The following is an 18541-nucleotide window of genomic DNA, read 5'->3' as shown; positions in this document are numbered from 1 at the left end:
TTTACAACATCCATGGATCTATTCTGCCTTCTCTCAGCACTGGCCATATCTGCAGTCAATCTGAACAATTAACTTTCTCATCTAAAGCTGCACTTTGTCTAAACAAAATCTTACATAGAACAGCTTTCACAAAGTTGTAATACGTTAAATGACGACAAGTAATGTTGATAAACAAATCCAGTTCCACTATAAAGGGCCAGTAATGCATCTGCTACATCAGGTTTTTGCATAATTTGTAAACTCCAGTTCCTTTGTATTAATTTTATGGTACACAGACCAACAGAAATGGTCCAGAATTCTCTGTTAAAAACACCATTACATTTGGTTAAATGTAAATTTGGTTAAAATTAAAGAACTACAGTAAAGTCTGTAGATTTGAGATTTAGTTTCAGACAGTAATGATAGGCTGGTTATGAGTCGGTGCCAGTCGTTTTAGTTTCATGCTACATTTCTAACTCTAGAAACGTTTTTAAATTAAGAGGGTAGCAACTTCCCTTTTTCCAGGGACTTCTTCCTGACACAAATGGACTGTGATGTTGTGTGATTGAGAATTCTCATTCCTGTGCACCACAGCTTTGTGCAAATTATTATTTTTTGTGTTAATTGAAATGGGAGTGCCAAGTGGTTCTTATTTTTGTTAGTCTTTGAGTGACTGTTCGTTGTCCTATAGCCTGAGCAGTTCTGTGTCCTCTTTTGGAGAAGGAATCTCTTGCAGAGTCACGGGTGCACCCTCACGCGTCTGCCCGAGAGATGAGGCGATCACGTCCACTGCCAGGCTCGCTGTAGCTTCCACTGCCTCTGGACCACCTCCCAACAAAGGGTTCACCTCCACAAGATCCATTGCTGACAGCAGCCCTATGGGTACAAATACACACCGTGTCACTGAGGTAATGCACAGAGTAGAGCCCCTTGTAGAGCATTTAGTTAAACGTATTAATGAGAGTAGAAACCTACAGGACAGGCAACTTGTATATTAGGGATCCAACAATAAAACTGTGGACTGTTATACATGCTTGGTATAATCTACACAGAAAAACATGAAATGAAAAAGGATGTTCTGTAGCACCTGCAATATGTACACTAACCTGTGTTATGGATTTCCTCCGTGAGGTAGATTCCTTCCCTAAAGGTTAAGCCTCCATTAACTGGTGTTCCAGTGGCAGGGGCAAGAGTTGGATCAAATGCATCAATGTCAAAGCTGAGATGGATGGGACGCTGTTTCCTGTGAGAGATCATTAAATAGAATTATGCCATTTAGAATGGAACATGTATGATTGTGTAAATGTAGTTCTCTCTGTTTACATTCAGAACCTCCATGTTTTTTAAGGTAAACCTGTTTACGGCAGGGGAAATTGTTTATAGCTGAAATTTAACTTGTCAATTTTTTTATTCACTGTTTGAATTACAACAGAAAGTCATTTATAACTCGATTTTTGTAGGTCTACCAAGTTTGGAGACATATGTTTGCTGTTTCAGTTCACTTGAGGTGTATAAGTAATACCCAACTGTGGAGCAGGAATAGGGCAATGTCCTAAATTCAGTGCGTGCTTTTCAACATTTGGTGTCATCTCCATTGTCTAAAAAAAAACTCCAGTATTTAAAAATGTGGACAGTATCTCAAAATTACAAAATGTGTGGTGTGTGTGTGTTTAAATATTAAGCCAATATTAGAGTTCATTCATGGGCATTGAACTGGTTCAATTCCTGATTCTTGGAACCTTGGTTCTTCCCAGTGAATCATCCCGTGTGTTCCTGTTACATTTCCTATCATTTATTATACGAAACATTGTGGGTTGTGGGTTCCAGTCCCTCCCCTGTGTCCGTGTGGGTTTCCTCCAGGTGCTCCCGTTTCCGTAGCTATCAAACCATTGTCCAAAATCACACACTGGTAGGTGGATTGGTGACTCAAAGTGTCCATAGGCATGACTGAATGTGTGAGTATGTGTCACTCTGAAGGACTGGCGTCTCCTACAGGGTGTGTTCCTGCCTTGTGCTCAGTGATTCCTGGTAGGCTCTGGACCCACCGTGACCCTGAACTGCTTAAGTGGTTACAAACAATGAATGAAAGAATGACGGTATGAAAAATGTGGATACTGCCCTGCATTAATAAGCTGAAAAATCCAACAAAGTTTCTTTAACTTTTCTTAATATTTGTTCCCCCCAATAAGTTCGTTTTTCCTCAGAGAACTCTCTTACAGTGTTTATATACAGTGAGGCGAGACATGAAGGCAGTAGTATCATATAAGCTTTTGTACCGTGCCAGAAGATGATCCAGTGTAACTTCCATTACTCTCTGAATACCCATTCTGTCAATGTCCCTCATAGAGAAGTACTGTATTCCCAGGTTCTTCAGAATGATACTGAAAGAGAGACATGTCATGACAAATTTAACATCTCTAAGCCTGTTCTTCAGCATTAGATATTTGGATAACAACACCTAGTGGAGTGATTTTTTTTTTACAGCTGTAATTATTCTAACGACTATCATCAGAAGGATGATTAACAGTATTCACAGACCTGTTTGTCTCAGGATTTGGAGAAGATGCTTATGTTTTAATTATTGCCTTAATTTAACAGTAAAAATAGATTGCAAAATATAACTATTGTATTGGTTTACCTTTCTTAATTTTAATATTATTTTACCAATTTAACATTCTTGAATGACTGTTATTGTGTCTATTGTTGGGATAATATCAAATACATTCTATTTTTGCATTCTGGGTAATCATAATTAAGTTCTATACAATTAGCTTCTCAATTCCCGGGGGGTAATTGAGAATATCTGGAAGTGCTGATAGTAATTGTGTTTCTTGTGCATAGCCTACTTACTGCTCGCCAGGGTCCACATCTCTCAGGCCAATATAGACCAGATCTTTAGCTTTGAGAAAAGGTTTCATCCAAGAAAATCCAGGAACATCTGGCATCTGCAGCAAAACATCAAAGATGAGATTAATGGGAAAACACTTTTAAACCAACAGCTTGGTTAAAAAAAACATCCACCTATTCCCATTACCCCAGATAAAGTGATTTCTTTTCATAAAGCGATCAGTTATGAAATAAAATGGTCTAAAGCCAAAATCCCTCTTGAACAATGAAATGTTAATGTTTTGGTAGACTGATGGAGACACTGCAGACAGTAAAAACACAATACACTTTAGAAGACTTAGAGTCGTCAGTGTGTAGAAACCCTTGTTATGAAGAATTGAGCCAGTTTCACTGCTGTACAATAAAAGCATGTTGGGACCTGCGCTACGAGAGCTCTGGGGCAATGGAGTGTTGTGCATGACAGCTGCTATATAACAGAGATTAATCACAGATTAGCAGTTTGGATATATTTTAAATATTTATATAACCAAACATCACCTTGTCCTGCAGCTCCTTGAGCATGAAAGCCACTGATTGGCCATGGAGGTTTCCGGAAGGTGAGGTCAATGGAGTGTTGATATCCGCATGGGCGTCCACCCAGATCAGACAAAGGTCCGGACACTGCTGGGCATGGCCTTCTACTGAGCCAATGGCTAAACTGCAAGGGTGAAACCAGAACATCAGCTTTGTTCCTGATTTACTTGTGTTATGTAATTCTTCCTCTAGGGCTGAGCATAAAAGGTTCATTACATGCACGGATTAACTCAACACTACAAACAAGACAGGCACCCTTTGTAGACCCTAGTAAACAGACACTATTTGGTGTAAACACAAAAAAGGAGAATGAATCTGTATGTGTTAACTTTTGTACAGTTTCAGAGTTATGATTATTTTAAAACAGTATGTGCACAGCCTTAGGCAATTCAGTCACAATCCTGTGGGGTGATGACTATAATAAATGAGGAGGAAATGATTTATAACTGTCAGACTATGAAATTTTAAACACCTGTGGTCTCCTCCAAGCATAACAGAGGTGTGTCCTGCCCCGACAGCTCTGCTGACAGCTCCAGACACCAGCTGAGTAGCCCGTCCAACTGTCCGTGGGAAGGGAACATGCATGAAGTGGTCATCGTTCTCCAGGTGCTGGAAGCTCAGGTCTCCGAAATCGTGTACTGGATATTCTGAAGAAGCAAAATATAAAAATTTAGATTGAAAGTCTACTTTGGCCATTTACTGTTTGAGGCTTTGGACAGTGGGAGGAAATGCAAGCAGCCAATGGAAACCCACACAGACACAGGGAGAACACACCAAACAACTCAAAGACTCAAGGTGAGGATAAATTCCAGAAATTCAAAGCAGTTTGGCAGCAAATCACTACCTGTTCCACCACCATTCCACTTTATAAAAATCACAATGCTTTTTAATACCTTCACACCTTCATTCAGTGAAGAGCATAATGTCTAGATTTTGATTCTGTAGTAAAAGGCTATTTTAAGCAGCAGCTCATCACTGAAATCCTTGAGCTATTTAAAAATAGATGCCTGTCCCCAACCACTCCCACCTAACTCTGACCAAGCACACACAGCTCTTGCAGTCTCTCAGACTCGCCAGAATATAAGGCATCCGTCACTTGAGCTTGTTTTTGGGGGACGCCTGGCAGAGCATTTTCCACCTGCCCCATTTCCCACAGTCCTCTGCTCGAGTTTCTCAGTGCCCCCAAGAGCCTAGGCTGATTTTCACCACGGAAGCTAGGCTCCTGGGGAGAACACGAATGTGGGCCAAATCCTTAGGATGCGGTTAGGATGAGGTTAACAAAGTAGTGGATATGGGATGTTGTGATGGTGATAGTGGATCACGTGTTTGTAAGTGACTGGATGGACCCAACTGAGTAGGGAGGCGGGGTAGGTGGGCTCGCTGGTTTTGTGTTACTTGTCTGAACCCAATCCAATGATTCATCCCCTTCAACTTACAGTTGCATCCAGACAGGAATAGACAGGAACTTTACAGCTCTGTTTAAGCCATCAAACGCAGGCCATGCTTTTCAATGGAAAACAAGTTGGACTAAGAACATGCATCAGGTGCTGAAATGTTCCTGAAGTGCTTACTGAGCCATAAACACCAGATTCTTGTTTCAGATTCAACATCTTGGGTCTCAGATGGGAGCAGACACACCAGCGCCACACTACTAGATGAAAGGCTTGGCCATATGGCAAATAATACACTTGCAGTTCCATTATGTATCATTACATTTTTTTCAAACATTGCCAAGTTGCAATGGAAACAACACTTTTCTTTTAAATAAACACTACTGTTTATGTAGAGTTTAACGCCTAAAAATATAGACTTTTACTGTCAAGCACTGATGCAATGAGACTCCTCTTTGCATCAGTTTCTTTATGATGCAACAACCAAGAAATGTAACAGTTACGTTACACATTTTGGTTGCTTTTACACAGGTACTATACAGTGATTGTTATTTTAAAATTCACAGTAAGGATACCATTGTCACTATCTTAGAGCTCTAATAACAGTGATATGGGTAGGACAAGGCTGAGATAATTCTGTGTGATAACAGTTTAGAGAAATGCCTCATTCTGTAAACTCCCGTTTCCAAAACCAACAGATTGTCGCAGCTCTTCTAAACACTAAACTGTAACTTCAGTGACGTAATTCTGACCGTCAGCGTGTATGAAATTACATATGATTGAGATAATTGTAGCTGTCTGCTCTGACTCGCTCTCAAGTGTCAGTCTTTTATGGTCAGTATGTCCTGAACTCTCCTTATAGCCTCACTACTATACAGCACTCAGAAGAACGCCAAGAAATCACCTGATACTTCATTCAGACTCACATTTAACCCAAGGTTTTAGGTTGAGTTGTTATTTATTTATTGCACATTTTTTAAAATTTTAATTTTGACCTCCATTTTCAAAATATGATGAGTTCTGACTGTTCAGCTTTTTAGTTTTTTCTTAATTTAATACATTTTCTCTAGCTTTTGTGGCCTGGCTTTAAAGTTTTCTATACATTTGCTTGCATTGTTAGTGGTTCCTATTTAAATAAACTTTTTATACTGCCCAAAACATTCAAATGCTACTGAAAACACACACACTTTATGAACATTATGAGCGATTCACATGAAGGAGCTCATTGGTCATTCATAGGTAAACATTCAATGGAAAAAAAAACCATTGGCTTAAGATAGCTGTGCTATCCTCTTACATGCTGAACACAGGGTTGCATAACACCCTGTACACTATGTAATGTTTATCCCTTTGCCAGCTGACTTAGGCCCAGTCCACAGTGACTTTGCACATTCCTGGCAAGAAGCTGGAAACTACCACAGTTACACCTCCACTACAGTTGCCAGACGGGGTTTAAAGACAACCCCTCAATTTGACTTCTTTTCTAAACACTTTTAGATATGTTTAGCCATTGCGGGTATAGATGTTCAAATGAGTGCACGCAGTCTGCATAATCAAAAAGAAAAGGCATGTAATGAAACGGGATGCTCTGGAGCAGCTGCACTTCACCAAATGCCCAGTGTGAGTGAGTCAACCAGTGGACAGAGGAGCAACTGAGTTGTGCTCTTTCAAGTTTCACTTTCAGGGATTTATGCCGAAATTCTGGGCTGCATTCAGAAAATTGCTGGTCTAGATGTATTCATAGCTTGTGACTAAATAGCTATGCATAACCTGAGTTGTCCTGGCAGTGCACCATTAATTTTCTTCTCTCAAGCAAACCTCAGAGGCAGGTACCAATCAATCAACCCATCATTAAAACTACAAAATTAAACATTTAGCTTCTGCACTTATTTTAACCAGCTCCACATTTGATGCTCTGTGTTCTTTGTTAGCTGAGGTCAGCAACACGTGTACCAACACAGCTCACACAAACACCACCTCCACTGAGGGGTTACGAATTACACAAGCCTCAAATAAAATTACGCAAGAGGAATAGAAAAACTGTGATTAGAACCACAGCTTTGCGGTCCGTGGAGCTGATAAAAACGGACCGTGAATGCAGAAACAACGGGATGTTTTTAATGTTTTGGCCCATCGCCATTAGTACATCGTAAACCTTTTGTGAAAAGGGTTCATCAGGGGTATCCTACGGTTACTTTTGATATTAAACATTTAAAATCAGCGGGCGGTTAGATCCAGATCCAGCCCGGAGGTAGGTTATAACATGATGGCAGTTTCTGTAAAGTTACGTAAGACGAGCGCGCCGAGAAACGTAGGGAGGGGACCGTACCCTGTGATGTTGCCAGACACGCGTGCACTTTTCCTCGCGCGCGGACACATACACAACTTCGGGTTCACGCGCTTCCTAAACGAACCGTTTGAATTTGGCGACCGTTAAACAGTTCGTGGTTAACGTTCTCTTGATCCGGGACGAAAGTTGGCTAAGGAAGACCGGTGAGGAGGCGACCCCTGCCTCCACGCGACCTCGAAACTCGGGTAAAAATGGGTTTTTTGACCCCTACCCCAATATTAAAACTCACTTACCTAAATTCGTTAGTCTTTCAACAAGGCCAGCGTCACGGATGGCTTTGGGTCCGTGTTCCACTCCTCTCCTTTTCTGAGGGGGGCAAAATGAAAACGTAAGAATACCGAAGTTGGACTTACTCGAATGTTCCGTTCCACCTTAAGCGGTGAGGGGAGTTCCATTCTGGCGCCTGCTCGGTTTAAGGTGGAATGGGATAACTATAAACAGCTCGTTAAAGCTTGACCTACTGTTACAAACTGAAACGTATTTAGCTTCATTTACCTGCCCTTTGGAAAACGGTGCTCCCAAAATTGCCACAGAATGAGCCCGGCATTGCTGACAGGAGTTCAGCGCTGACCGAAGGAAGCTTGAGAGAGGCCCTCTCAACGCCATGTCCAGTTTAAAACTGTTCAAACTAGCCTTAAAAAAAATGTTTAAATGTCCTCGTTTCTCTCCTTTCCTCTCTCTCACCTCCCAGACGGATGCTGAAACTGGGTGCAGAGGCCGGCCTACGGGCTATAGATAATTCATCTTATGAATATTCATGACTTGCCGGGATTAACTCCCCAAAAAAGGACAATAGGAAACGCTCGACGGTATGACACACCTTCACTCCAGCCAGTCAGAATCGTCAAACGGTGGGTTTGTTTTTGAGGGGGCGTGGTCAACGGGGCGTGTCTGAGAGGTTGGGAAATTTCCGTTACCGCAGTGGAGAGCACTGAAGCCACATTGCTATCTGACTCAACACAGTCATCAGGGTAAACAGAAACATGAGTCTTTCTGACATCTATAGATCCATAGGCGGCAAATTCAGGCGCTGAAAGTAAATCCTTTTCAGAATTTAGTTTCAACTGCCCTGACAACTCTGAAGCTGGTCTGAGAGAATTAGAAAACCAGACAATCGTAATAAAATCCTGGAGAGGAATTTTACTTTTCTATTTAGTTTTGCTACCTCTGCATAATATTAGTACTTTGCAAAAGTTAAACCACCCGTCATTTGTTTACTTTCCAAGCAAAACAGACTATACTGGGACAAGACAATCTATCAGGGGATGTTTGTAATGATGTTAGACTACAAAAAAAAAAAAAGATGGACTTCCATGAACAACCAGGCAACACCTAGTGTCAAACCAAAACAGTCTGCATCAGAGTAACAGCAACGAAACCCACATAAAGTAGATATAAAAGCAGAGAATCAAATAAAGCTGCTATGTACTAGCTGCCCTAGAGCCCCGGCTTTTACATGACTGCAAAGGGAACCAATGTCTGAGACTTATTAGGTGGGAGGAGGAAAGGAATCTGTGACAATTGCAAAGTTTGGATACTATAAAAACTGAATAAAAAATATTTTTTTAAATATTTTATAAACACATGAATGGTGGTCTCCATTTTCTTTTAAACAACACTATATACCCATGCATGGTCTTGTATGCAATATGAATATCCTAGAGCCTTAGATTTGAGGTAAAAACAGTGACAACTGAAATAATGAGAAATGAAAAAATGAAAAAAAAAATGAGAGTTTATTAGATTCATTTTAAGTTTTGAAAGAAAGAGGATACTATCGGTGTGAAGAATAATAGACTTGTCTTTTTTCTGATTTACTAAAGCAATCAATAATAAATCAGTTTAACAATAAATTCAATCTATATCGATTTTTATTGCATTGTAGGATTTTAACTTTCTTTTACAGGAACAGTATTCTTTGAGCTAACTACGTTTAGCATATTCATAAACATATTTAATCACAACCCTCTATTTAACCATGAAGTTTAAATAGAGGGTTGTTAGACAAACAAGGTCATTTCCCTGTTACCTTAAGTAACATCTGAGTTTTTGCATGCTGGCTTGTGTAGAAGGCTTTTTGCTTTTCTTGTGGCTCCACCATGTGGTGATAAATTAGTAAGCACCTAAATTTATTTATTCATTCAATCATTATTTGTAACCGCTTATCCACACCTAAATTTAACCATGCTACAAGTTGTAGTTTACAAAAGTAGCACTTTTCATGGCGTAAAGAAGCAAATTTCAGATACCGACAATCTTGCTGAATGACAACATTTAAGAAAGGGGAATTTCAACGCTTTTATTAAGTAAATCTTCAGTGTTAGCATAGCATAGTCCTTCCTACGATTCACGTCACACTTTGTTTCACTGTGCCATTCATATCTTAAAACTGTGGTTCTAGTTTCTTTTCACTTTTCATTCCTCTGTAGTGTCTGTTAACAGCATTAGGGCTATTGAGATGCAGATAAATGAGCCTGGCTTGAAAGTGTGTTTAGTTAGGGTGAACAGATCTGAGATGCCCCTCGCTGCCGTTGTATGCTTAGCTGAACCTATATTTGCTTTTAGATCCTTTACACCTTTATTTGCTACACAAAACATGGGAATTTCTTTTTTAATTCATCTGAGAACTTACATTTACGTTTCGGCATAGCTGCTCGAGATGAGGGTGGGTACATGAGCTTTGCCTGACGTAAACAAGGACTACTGACGTGCAGACTGACCAATGAAATGTTTACAGAGAAGGTTACTGACCAATAACGGTAGCTCTATAGTCAGACCGTCCAATCAGAAGATTTTAGGCTAAATCACCACGCCCCCTTCTCACTCAAGCGAACCAAACGGAGTAGGGGAGGGCGGGACTAGTTTGTGAACGAAACGCTTCTCGAAAGTTCTATGTGTGTGTGTGTGTGTGTGTGTGTGTCATTCCAGGGTTGCAGGTACATTTCATGTCTCGCAGATAACGATCTTGTTATCTATCATAAATTTTTTTATTGAATCAGTTTTAAGTATTAATATTTATTATATTTAACTTTCAATAAAAATGATGTTTGATGAAATTTTTTAATTTTTTATGCATCATTTATAAATAACATATTAAATAAATGACTTCCAACCCACACATTTTCACTGTCTTCCATCCTTAATTTATACAATGAACTTGAATGAACATGAAATAATTAAGTCTAATTTTCCGATTTTTTCGGATTAAATCCATTAATAATGTTAAAATAAGTTGAATAGAAATTACATTTTGTGTTTAGTGTGTAATATCATCATCATCATCATCATCATATCTGTTTGTCCATTTCAGGGTCGCGGTGGCACCAGGGCAAGCAAAGAAGCCCAGAGATCTCTGTTTCTTGCAACATCCACCAACTCCTCCTGGGGGATCCCCAGGTGTTCCCAGGCCAGCCAGGAGATACCCTACAGTGTGTCCTGGGTATACCCTGGGGCCTCCTTCCAGTTGGATGTGCCTGGTATACCTCCAGTGGGAGGCGTCCAGGAGGCATCCTCATCAGATGCCCGAATCACCTCAACTGACCCCTCTCAATTCGAAGGCCACTCTACTCCAAGCTCCTCCCTAGTCACTGAGCTTCTCACCCGATCACAGAGAATACGCCAAGCAACCTGCCAGAGAAAGCTAATTTTGGCCATTTGTATCAGTGATCTCGTTCTTTTGGTCATTACACAGAGCTCATGACCATAGGTGAGAGTGGAGATGTAGACTGACCGGTCAATTGAGAGCTTCGCTTTATGGCTCAGCTCTCTCTTCACCACAACGGTGCATTACAGTGACCGCATTACTGCAGATACTGCACCCAATCTACAGTCAATTTCACTATCCCTCTTCCCATCACTCGTGAACAAGAACCAGAGATATTTGAACTCCTTCACTTCTCACCCCCTACCTGAAGGGAGCATGCCATCTGTTTCTGGGAGATAACCATGGCCTCAGACTTGGAGGTACTGATCCACATATCGACTGCTTCACACTCGGCTGCAAACTTCTCAAGTGAACGCTGGAGGCCTCCATGCGAAGAAGCCAGAAGAACAACATTGTCTGCAAAAAGCAGAGATGCCGCCTCCCAAGCCCCTTGACGGAAGCCTTCCTGTCTGAACAGGAGTGGAGATAAGGCACAGCCCTGACAGAGTCCAATGCCCACACCGAACAAGCTTGACTTACTGCCAAGGATGCGAACACCACTGAAACACAAACAAGGATTGTATGGCTTGCTGGAGCGACCGTGGCACCCCATACTCCCAGAGCACCTCCCACAGAATCTCTTGGGGAACATGGTCATATGCCTTCTCCAAATCCACAAAGCAAGTGTAGAGTGGAGTAGCAAATTCCCACGCCCCCTCAATCATTTGTGAAAAAGTAAAGAGTTCCACGGCCAGGACTAAATCCACATTGTTCCTCCAAAATCCTAGGTTCGACTGTCGGACAGATTTTCCTTTCCAGCATCTTGGCATAGAGTTTCCCTGGGAGGCTGAGAAGTGTGATGCCATAATAATTGGCACACTTTTTCCAGTCCCCTTTTTTAAAAATAGGAACCACCACCCTTGTTTGCCAATCCAAAGGCACAGTTCCCGAGGTCCAGGCAATATTCTATAGGCATGTAATCCAAGACAGCCCCTTAGTATCGAGTGCCTTCAATAACTCTGGGTGAATCTCATCCACTCCCGGAGCTTTGACACTCCAAAGGTTTTTTACAACCTCAGTGACTTCAGCCAAGAAAATAGAATCCAACACCCTAGACACTTCTGGCCCTACCTCCTGCAAAGGAGGCATGTCTCTCGGGTTAAGGAGTTCCTCAAAGTGCCCCTTCCAATGCCCAACAGTACGCTCACTCGAGTTCAGAGTTTCACCATCCTTGCTGAGCACAGCTTGGACAGTGTCCCCCCTCCCCCCCTGAGCTGTCAGAGTGTTTTCCAGAACCTCTTTGACGCCGCCTGGAAGTCATTCTCCATGGCCTCTCCAAGCTCCTCCCATGCTCTGGATTTTGCTTCAGCGACTGCCACAGCTGCAGCCTTTTTCTCCTGCCGGTACCCATCCGCAGAATTGGAAGTTCCCCAAGCCAGCCAAGCCCGAAAAGCCTCCTTCTTCCGCTTGACAGCTTTCCTCACACCCGGTGTCCACCAACAGGTTCTTGGGTTGCCGCTACAACAGGCACCAACAAGCTTTTGACCACAGCTATATGCAGGCGCTTCCACGATTCCTGTTTCCCGCTTCTTGTTCCAGTCCGGAACAGGGTCCATTCAGACTCCATTGCCACTACCTCCTCCGTAACATGTTAGAATTTCTCTCTGAAGTGAGAGTTGAAATCCATCCGGACAGAGTCATCTGCCAGCTTTTCCCAGCACACCCTCACTATACGTTTGGGCTTACCAGGTCTGTCTGGCAGCTTTCCCCGCCAATCGGATCCAACTCACCACCAGATGGTGATCATTTGACAGCTCAGCCCCTCTCTTTACCCGAGTGTCCAAAACATATGGCCTCAGGTCAGAAGACACAACCACAAAGTCGATCATTGACTTTTGGCCCAGGCTGCTCTGGTACCAAGTACACTTATGAGCCACCTTATTTTAGAACATGGAGTTCATTATGGACAAACCATGACTAGATCAGAAGTTCAGCAACATCACAGCACTCGGCTTCAGATCAGGCATGCCGTTCCTCCCAATCACTCCTCTCCAGGTTTCCCAACATTGCCAATGTGAGCATTGAAGTCCACCAACAAAACAATAGAGTCTGCGCATGAAATCCTCTCTAGCACTCCACTCACAACCTTCAAGAAGGCTGAATATTCTGAGCAGCTGTTTGGTGATGTTACACCAAACAGTTTTCCTCTCTGCAAGCATTAAGACGACCCTCTCGATTACTGGGACAAACTCCAGCTGTACAGCCGCCAGCTGGGGACTTGTGAGTATCTGCACTCCAGACGTGTTCACCATGGGAGACCCTACTGGGAGCTAACAGCTCCCGACGACATAACCCTGGAGGTAATGAGACCACACAAGCCCTTCCGCCATGACAAGGCCCTGATCCAGGAAGGGTGTGTAATATCAGTAATAAAAATTGTGCTTTATGTCTGTCCCAATATTTTTGTCAACTCTGTTACTTCTGTTTTAAAACCACACAAAAACTTGCAAAATTCTAATAAAAGTCATGTGACCTGCACCCAGTGATGTCACTTTGGTTGGAATCTTCTGAATGTCATTTTCATTATTTTGTACAAAATGTTGAGGATGTGCCAATAGTAGATTAATTATTTGTCAACTCTGTTATTGTGATATTGCAGTAAATCTCTGTTTCAGTTTTAAGAAAATTATAATCTGATGACAATCCATGAAATTTTGTTTTCAGGCACGCAGTGTAACGGCTGGTTTGAGCTTAGCACGTGGAGTTAAAGCACAAAAAGATGAAAAATGTCAACTCTGTTAAAATGTCTAACAATTACAGAGTTGACAATGACTATTAGAGTTAATGTTCCCAATTACATTTTAATTTAGTATTATTTTACATTTATTATGAATTCTGAACTTTGATGTATAGTGTAGGTGTTTAGTTTACTATTCCAGGTTAAGGAAACTGATACATGACACACATGTGGTTATTATTGTGGTTATATATACACAAAAAAAGTTTGGGCACCCCTGATAATTGTCTTTGATTGCATCTTCTCTGAAGACTCTGAACATTGTGGGCAACTCTAAAAAAGACCTATAAACAAAGCTTGTTCAACATCATGGTTTAGGGGAAGGATACAAAAAGCTATCTCAGAAATTTCAGCTGTCAGTTTCCACTGTGAGGAACATTGTGAGGAAATGGAAGACCACAGGCACGGCTCTAGTTAAGGCCCGAAGTGACAAGCCAAGAAAAATCTCAGATAAGCAGAAGCGAAGGATGGTGAGAACAGTCATAGTCAACCCACAGACCAGCTCCAAAAATCTACAACATCATCTTGCTGCAGATGGTGTCACTGTGCATCGTTCAACTATTCAGCACACTTTCCACAAGGAGAGGCTGTATAGGAGAGTAATGCAGAAGAAACCTTTTCTGCGCACACACCACAAACGGTGTCGCTTGAGGTATGCTAAAGCACATTTGGACAAGCCAGCTTCATTTTGGAATAAGGTGCTGTGGACTGATGAAAGTAATATTGAGTTATTTGGACATAACAAGTGGCGCTATGCATGGCAGAAAAAGAACGTAGCATTCCAAGACAAGCACTTGCTTGTAAAATTTGGTGGCGGTTCCATCCTGCTGTGTGGCTAATGCAGGGACTGGGAATCTTGTTAAAGTTGAGGGTCGCACGGATTCCAGTCAATATCAGCAGATTCTTGAGAACAATGGTCTAGAATCAGTGACAAACTGAAGTTGCGCCGGGGCTGGATACTTCAGCAAGACAATGACCCTAAACACTGCTCAAAATCTACTAAAGCATTCATGCCAAGGAGCAGGTACAACATTCGGTAATGTCCATCTCAGTCCCCAGACCTGAATATTATTGAAAATCTGTGGTGTGATTTAAAGGGGGCTGTCCATGCTCGGAAACCATCAATCCTGACTGAACTGGAGATGTTTTGTAGAAGAATGGTCCAAAATACCATCAACCAGAATCCAGACTCTCATTGAAAGTTATAGGATGCAAAAGGAGGATCTACTAAATATTGATGTAATTTTTCTGTTGGGGTGCCCAAATTTATGCACCTGCCTAATTTTGTTTAAATAATGATTGCACACTTTCTGTAAATCCTATAAACTCAATTCACTTCTGAAATATCACTACTGTTGTCTGCTCTATGATATATTTAACTGAAATAGCTGATCCAAACAACCAATGATTTATAAAGGAAAATCCTGATAACTATCAGGGGTGCCCAAACTTTTTCATACCACTGTGTATAACTCATGCAGCTCTGTGCTGTTTTTAGGAAGGATGGTGAGAAATAAAAAAAACTCTTAGTTCTGAAGCAATGGAACCACATGCCTGTTCCACCAATGTTTCTATCACAGTCTTTTGCAAGTAGTCAGGAACATTTCCAGGTGTGTGTGCCTGTTACTGTAGAAGTAATTGTTTGGTGTTATAAGTAATTGCAGTAGTCTTTCTCAGCACTGTTTCACCATGTTTCCAGCTGCAAGAAAATAAAGAATGCACATGCAGCCTTTTCACATTCAGATTCTATTCAGTGGTACAAATGGCTGTAATTATGATGCCCATGTGCTGTGCTGAAAGGAGAATATCTGTTTGACAAGCTGTAGAAGACAAAGCTGTGAAAGTCTGTTTTCTGGTTGCTGAATGTTTCAAGTATCTTTTATTTGTGTAGAATGTTCCATGGAGAGAAAGTTAGTTTTTCTTTTTTTCTGGTAAAAATGTGCATAAATATCTTGGTGCTGAAGTTCTACTCCAGTTCTGAAGTCCGATTTGTATGGAGAGGAGGCGAAGGAGGATAGACTCTAAAAAAAAGTCTCCATATCAATTATAAATGAAGTGGCAGTGTCAAAAGAAGAGCTCAGTGAAAAAGTGTGCGTTTGTTATTGCACCTGCACTTCATACAGTAGCTTTTGGAGCATAGCCTTTAAAAGAGTTTAAAAGGCAGATGAACTTTGAGAGAACTGTACAGGAAGTGTTTTATAGCTATATTTATTTATCTGCTAGGAACCTCTAAGTGCCTCTTGACCTGTCGTGTGTTACTGAACTGTTTTTGTCTTGAAGAGTACTATATAAAGTAATTCTGACTGAATGGTGCACTGAACTGAAGGGTAGAAAAGTTTAAAAGTTTACAGTGTGTTCTCTCTAGACTTCTCTAACCTTTAGGCTTAGTTAAATATTTAATAAGTGTTATCTGTTCTCCTCTGTTTTGAACTTTGTCTAAAGTTGCACTGTTTTCCATAGACTTCTCTCACTTATTTAGAGTTTGCAACTTTCTTACTTTGAGACTTAGATCCTATTGATTGTGAGCTCTCTCTCTCTCTCTCTCTCTCTCTCTCTCTCTCTCTCTCTCTCTCTCTCTCTCTCTCTCTCTCCTCCTCCTCCTCCTATTAGCTTAGAACATCCTCATCCCCTTTATCCTCTCTTCATCCTGTCTGTATCATTCACTATGTTCTCTCTCTTTGATCAGATAACTTTCCTTATTTTTATCCACTCTTCCCCTCTCACTTAAAAGAACACTCCTGGGGCTCCGCCTATTGTAATTCATTTTTTTACAGCACTGTAATGAAATCAATGGGAAAGGGGAGGAAAAGGAGTGGTTTCCTTCCCTAGTCCAAAAGTTACATGGTGCACTTTCTCAGTGTTGAGTTCCGAATAGCAATGACAGAGGCTCGGTGTAGCATTACAATGATGTTGAAGCTGCAATTTTAAAGTAAAGATATTACATAGTGTTCCTTTTACACTTTGTGGTTTCTCCTTCTTTCTCTTTATCACACTTTATCCTCTCTTTTCTTTGAGGGGGCGCCAGTCCTTCACAGGCCAACACACACTCACACATTCACCCACACACTCACACCTACGGACACATCTGAGTCACCAATCCACTTACCAATGTGTATTTTTTGGACTGTGGGAGGAAACCAGGGCACCCGGAGGAAATCCACGCAGACACAGTGAGAACACACCACACTCCTCACAGACAGTCACCCGGAAGAAACCCATGCAGACACAGGGAGAACACACCACACTCCTCACAGACAGTCACCTGGAGGAAACCCACGCAGACACAGGGAGAAAACACCACACTCCTCACAGACAGTCACCTGGAGGAAACCCACGCAGACACAGGGAGAACACACCACACTCCTCACAGACAGTCACCCGGAGCGGGACTTGAACCCACAACCTCTAGGTCCCTGGAGCTGTGTGACTGCAACACCACCTGCTGCGACACCGTGCCACAAAGGCAGACCAGTCATTTTGCATGAGTATTTTTGACTCTTTATGCCTAAGAATAAAACTGTATTTCCTCAGGTTATATTATTTAGAGTTGTAATTAATTATCTGAATAGATTTTTATTCCAACGTTGTGTGCTTTGGACACCTTTAAATTACTGTGACTGGGCCATTGCTTTTGGAATGGTCTTACCTTGGATTTAAAGCTCTGGTTTTTACTACTAGTTAGAAGTATTTACATTGAACAAACTGGTGACCAGTGGCGTGTTCACTCTGAGCAGCATCAGCATTCCTAACTAAATGATTTATTTTGTGCATGTAGGTTATAAATAGTTTTCATAGCCGCAGGTAGCAGCAGGTAGTGTCGCAGTCACATAGCGCCAGGGACCTGGAGGTTGTGGGTACGATTCCCGCTCCGGGTGACTGTCTGTGAGGAGTGTGGTGTGTTCTCCCTGTGTCTGCGTGGGTTTCCTCCGGGTGTTCCAGTTTCCTCCCACAGTCCAAAAACACACGTTGGTAGGTGGATTGATGACTCAAAAAGTGTCCGTAGGTGTGAGTGTGTGAGTGAATGTGTGTGTGTGTCTGTGTTGCCCTGTGAAGGACTGGCGCCCCCTCCAGGGTGTATTCCCGCCATGCGCCCAATGATTCCAGGTAGGCTCTGGACCCACCGCGACCCTGAACTGGATAAGTGCTTACAGATAATGAATGAATGAATGAATGAATTTAACAGTGCTGACTGAATGTTAGTAATTTTCAGTTTGTTTCTTTCACCCTCCAGGACATTTTCTTCCAATTTGTACTTCTTGTGAATGTAGCTTAGGTATACATTAAAAATCTTTAAATAAATTACACCCGCTATGACAGATTAACAGTCCTTGCTTTGGTAACAGCAGAATCACACCTCTAGAGGGAGACAAAACTTGTCCTGACAGCTATACCTCTGCGAAAAAGTATTCATCAGTGAGGCGCAGACACACGGATGTGTAGCAGGGTTAAAAAACAGCACAGAATAAAGCTTTATAGCTCAGAGGAACATTTAGAAGCAAGGCAGTTTTAAAAAGACCTCTAATTAAGAGGTAGAGGTACCTTTATGTTTGATTCAGGCAAATTATGCTACAGTTAGAGGAAGACAAGAGAGAAAGGTATGAGTGATAATGTGAACGGGAAAAAGGGATGAGGTAAAAGAGAGATAGCACATGGAGTGACTGTTAATGTGAAGAGGAAGAGAGGATAATGTGCAGAGACAGAAGGAGAGACCACAGAATAAGTGATGAAGTGAGGGGGAAGTGAGTATGGAATAAAGAGAGTGTTCAAGTCAAAGAGAAGGAGTGAGGGATACTGAGAGGATGAAGATGGGATAAAGTAAATGTGGAGTGTGTTCTATGCAAAGAGAGGAGAGAGGAGAGTTCTATATGAAGTGAGGGAGGAGAGAGAGAGAGAAAGAGAGAGAGAGAGAGAGAGTGTGAGAGAGAGAGAGGGGGCGGTATAGCTGCTGCTGCTGTCACTTT

At 41.8% G+C, this 18541-nt stretch overlaps 1 protein-coding gene across 1 annotated transcript; it reads right to left on the bottom strand.

The window, feature by feature from the left end:
- Positions 1-301: 301 nt before the first annotated feature.
- On the bottom strand, positions 302-7883 carry arg2 (arginase 2). The gene is made up of 8 exons (XM_066678488.1): positions 7636-7883; positions 7374-7446; positions 3872-4046; positions 3364-3523; positions 2830-2924; positions 2256-2360; positions 1086-1222; positions 302-855 (listed from the first exon to the last, which is right to left on the bottom strand). Exons 1-8 carry the CDS (start codon positions 7744-7746, stop codon positions 665-667), a joined length of 1047 nt encoding a protein of 348 aa, XP_066534585.1. The 5' UTR covers positions 7747-7883; the 3' UTR covers positions 302-664.
- Positions 7884-18541: the final 10658 nt, after the last annotated feature.

This window comes from Hoplias malabaricus, chromosome 8, assembly GCF_029633855.1.
Source record: "Hoplias malabaricus isolate fHopMal1 chromosome 8, fHopMal1.hap1, whole genome shotgun sequence".
NCBI classification, from domain to species: Eukaryota; Metazoa; Chordata; class Actinopteri; order Characiformes; family Erythrinidae; genus Hoplias; species Hoplias malabaricus.
Note: the sequence above shows the minus strand (reverse complement) of the source record. Positions and strands in the feature narration are given on the sequence as shown.

Excerpts from the sequence above, each read along its gene's own strand:
- arg2 (XM_066678488.1), bottom strand. The coding sequence starts at position 7,746 with ATGGCGTTGAGAGGGCCTCTCTCAAGCTTCCTTCGGTCAGCGCTGAAC. Across the intron at positions 4,047-7,373 it reads TGAAAGACTAACGAATTTAG|AATATCCAGTACACGATTTC; the intron begins GTAAGTGAGTTT and ends TTGCTTCTTCAG. Across the intron at positions 3,524-3,871 it reads ATGCTTGGAGGAGACCACAG|TTTAGCCATTGGCTCAGTAG; the intron begins GTGTTTAAAATT and ends TCACCCTTGCAG.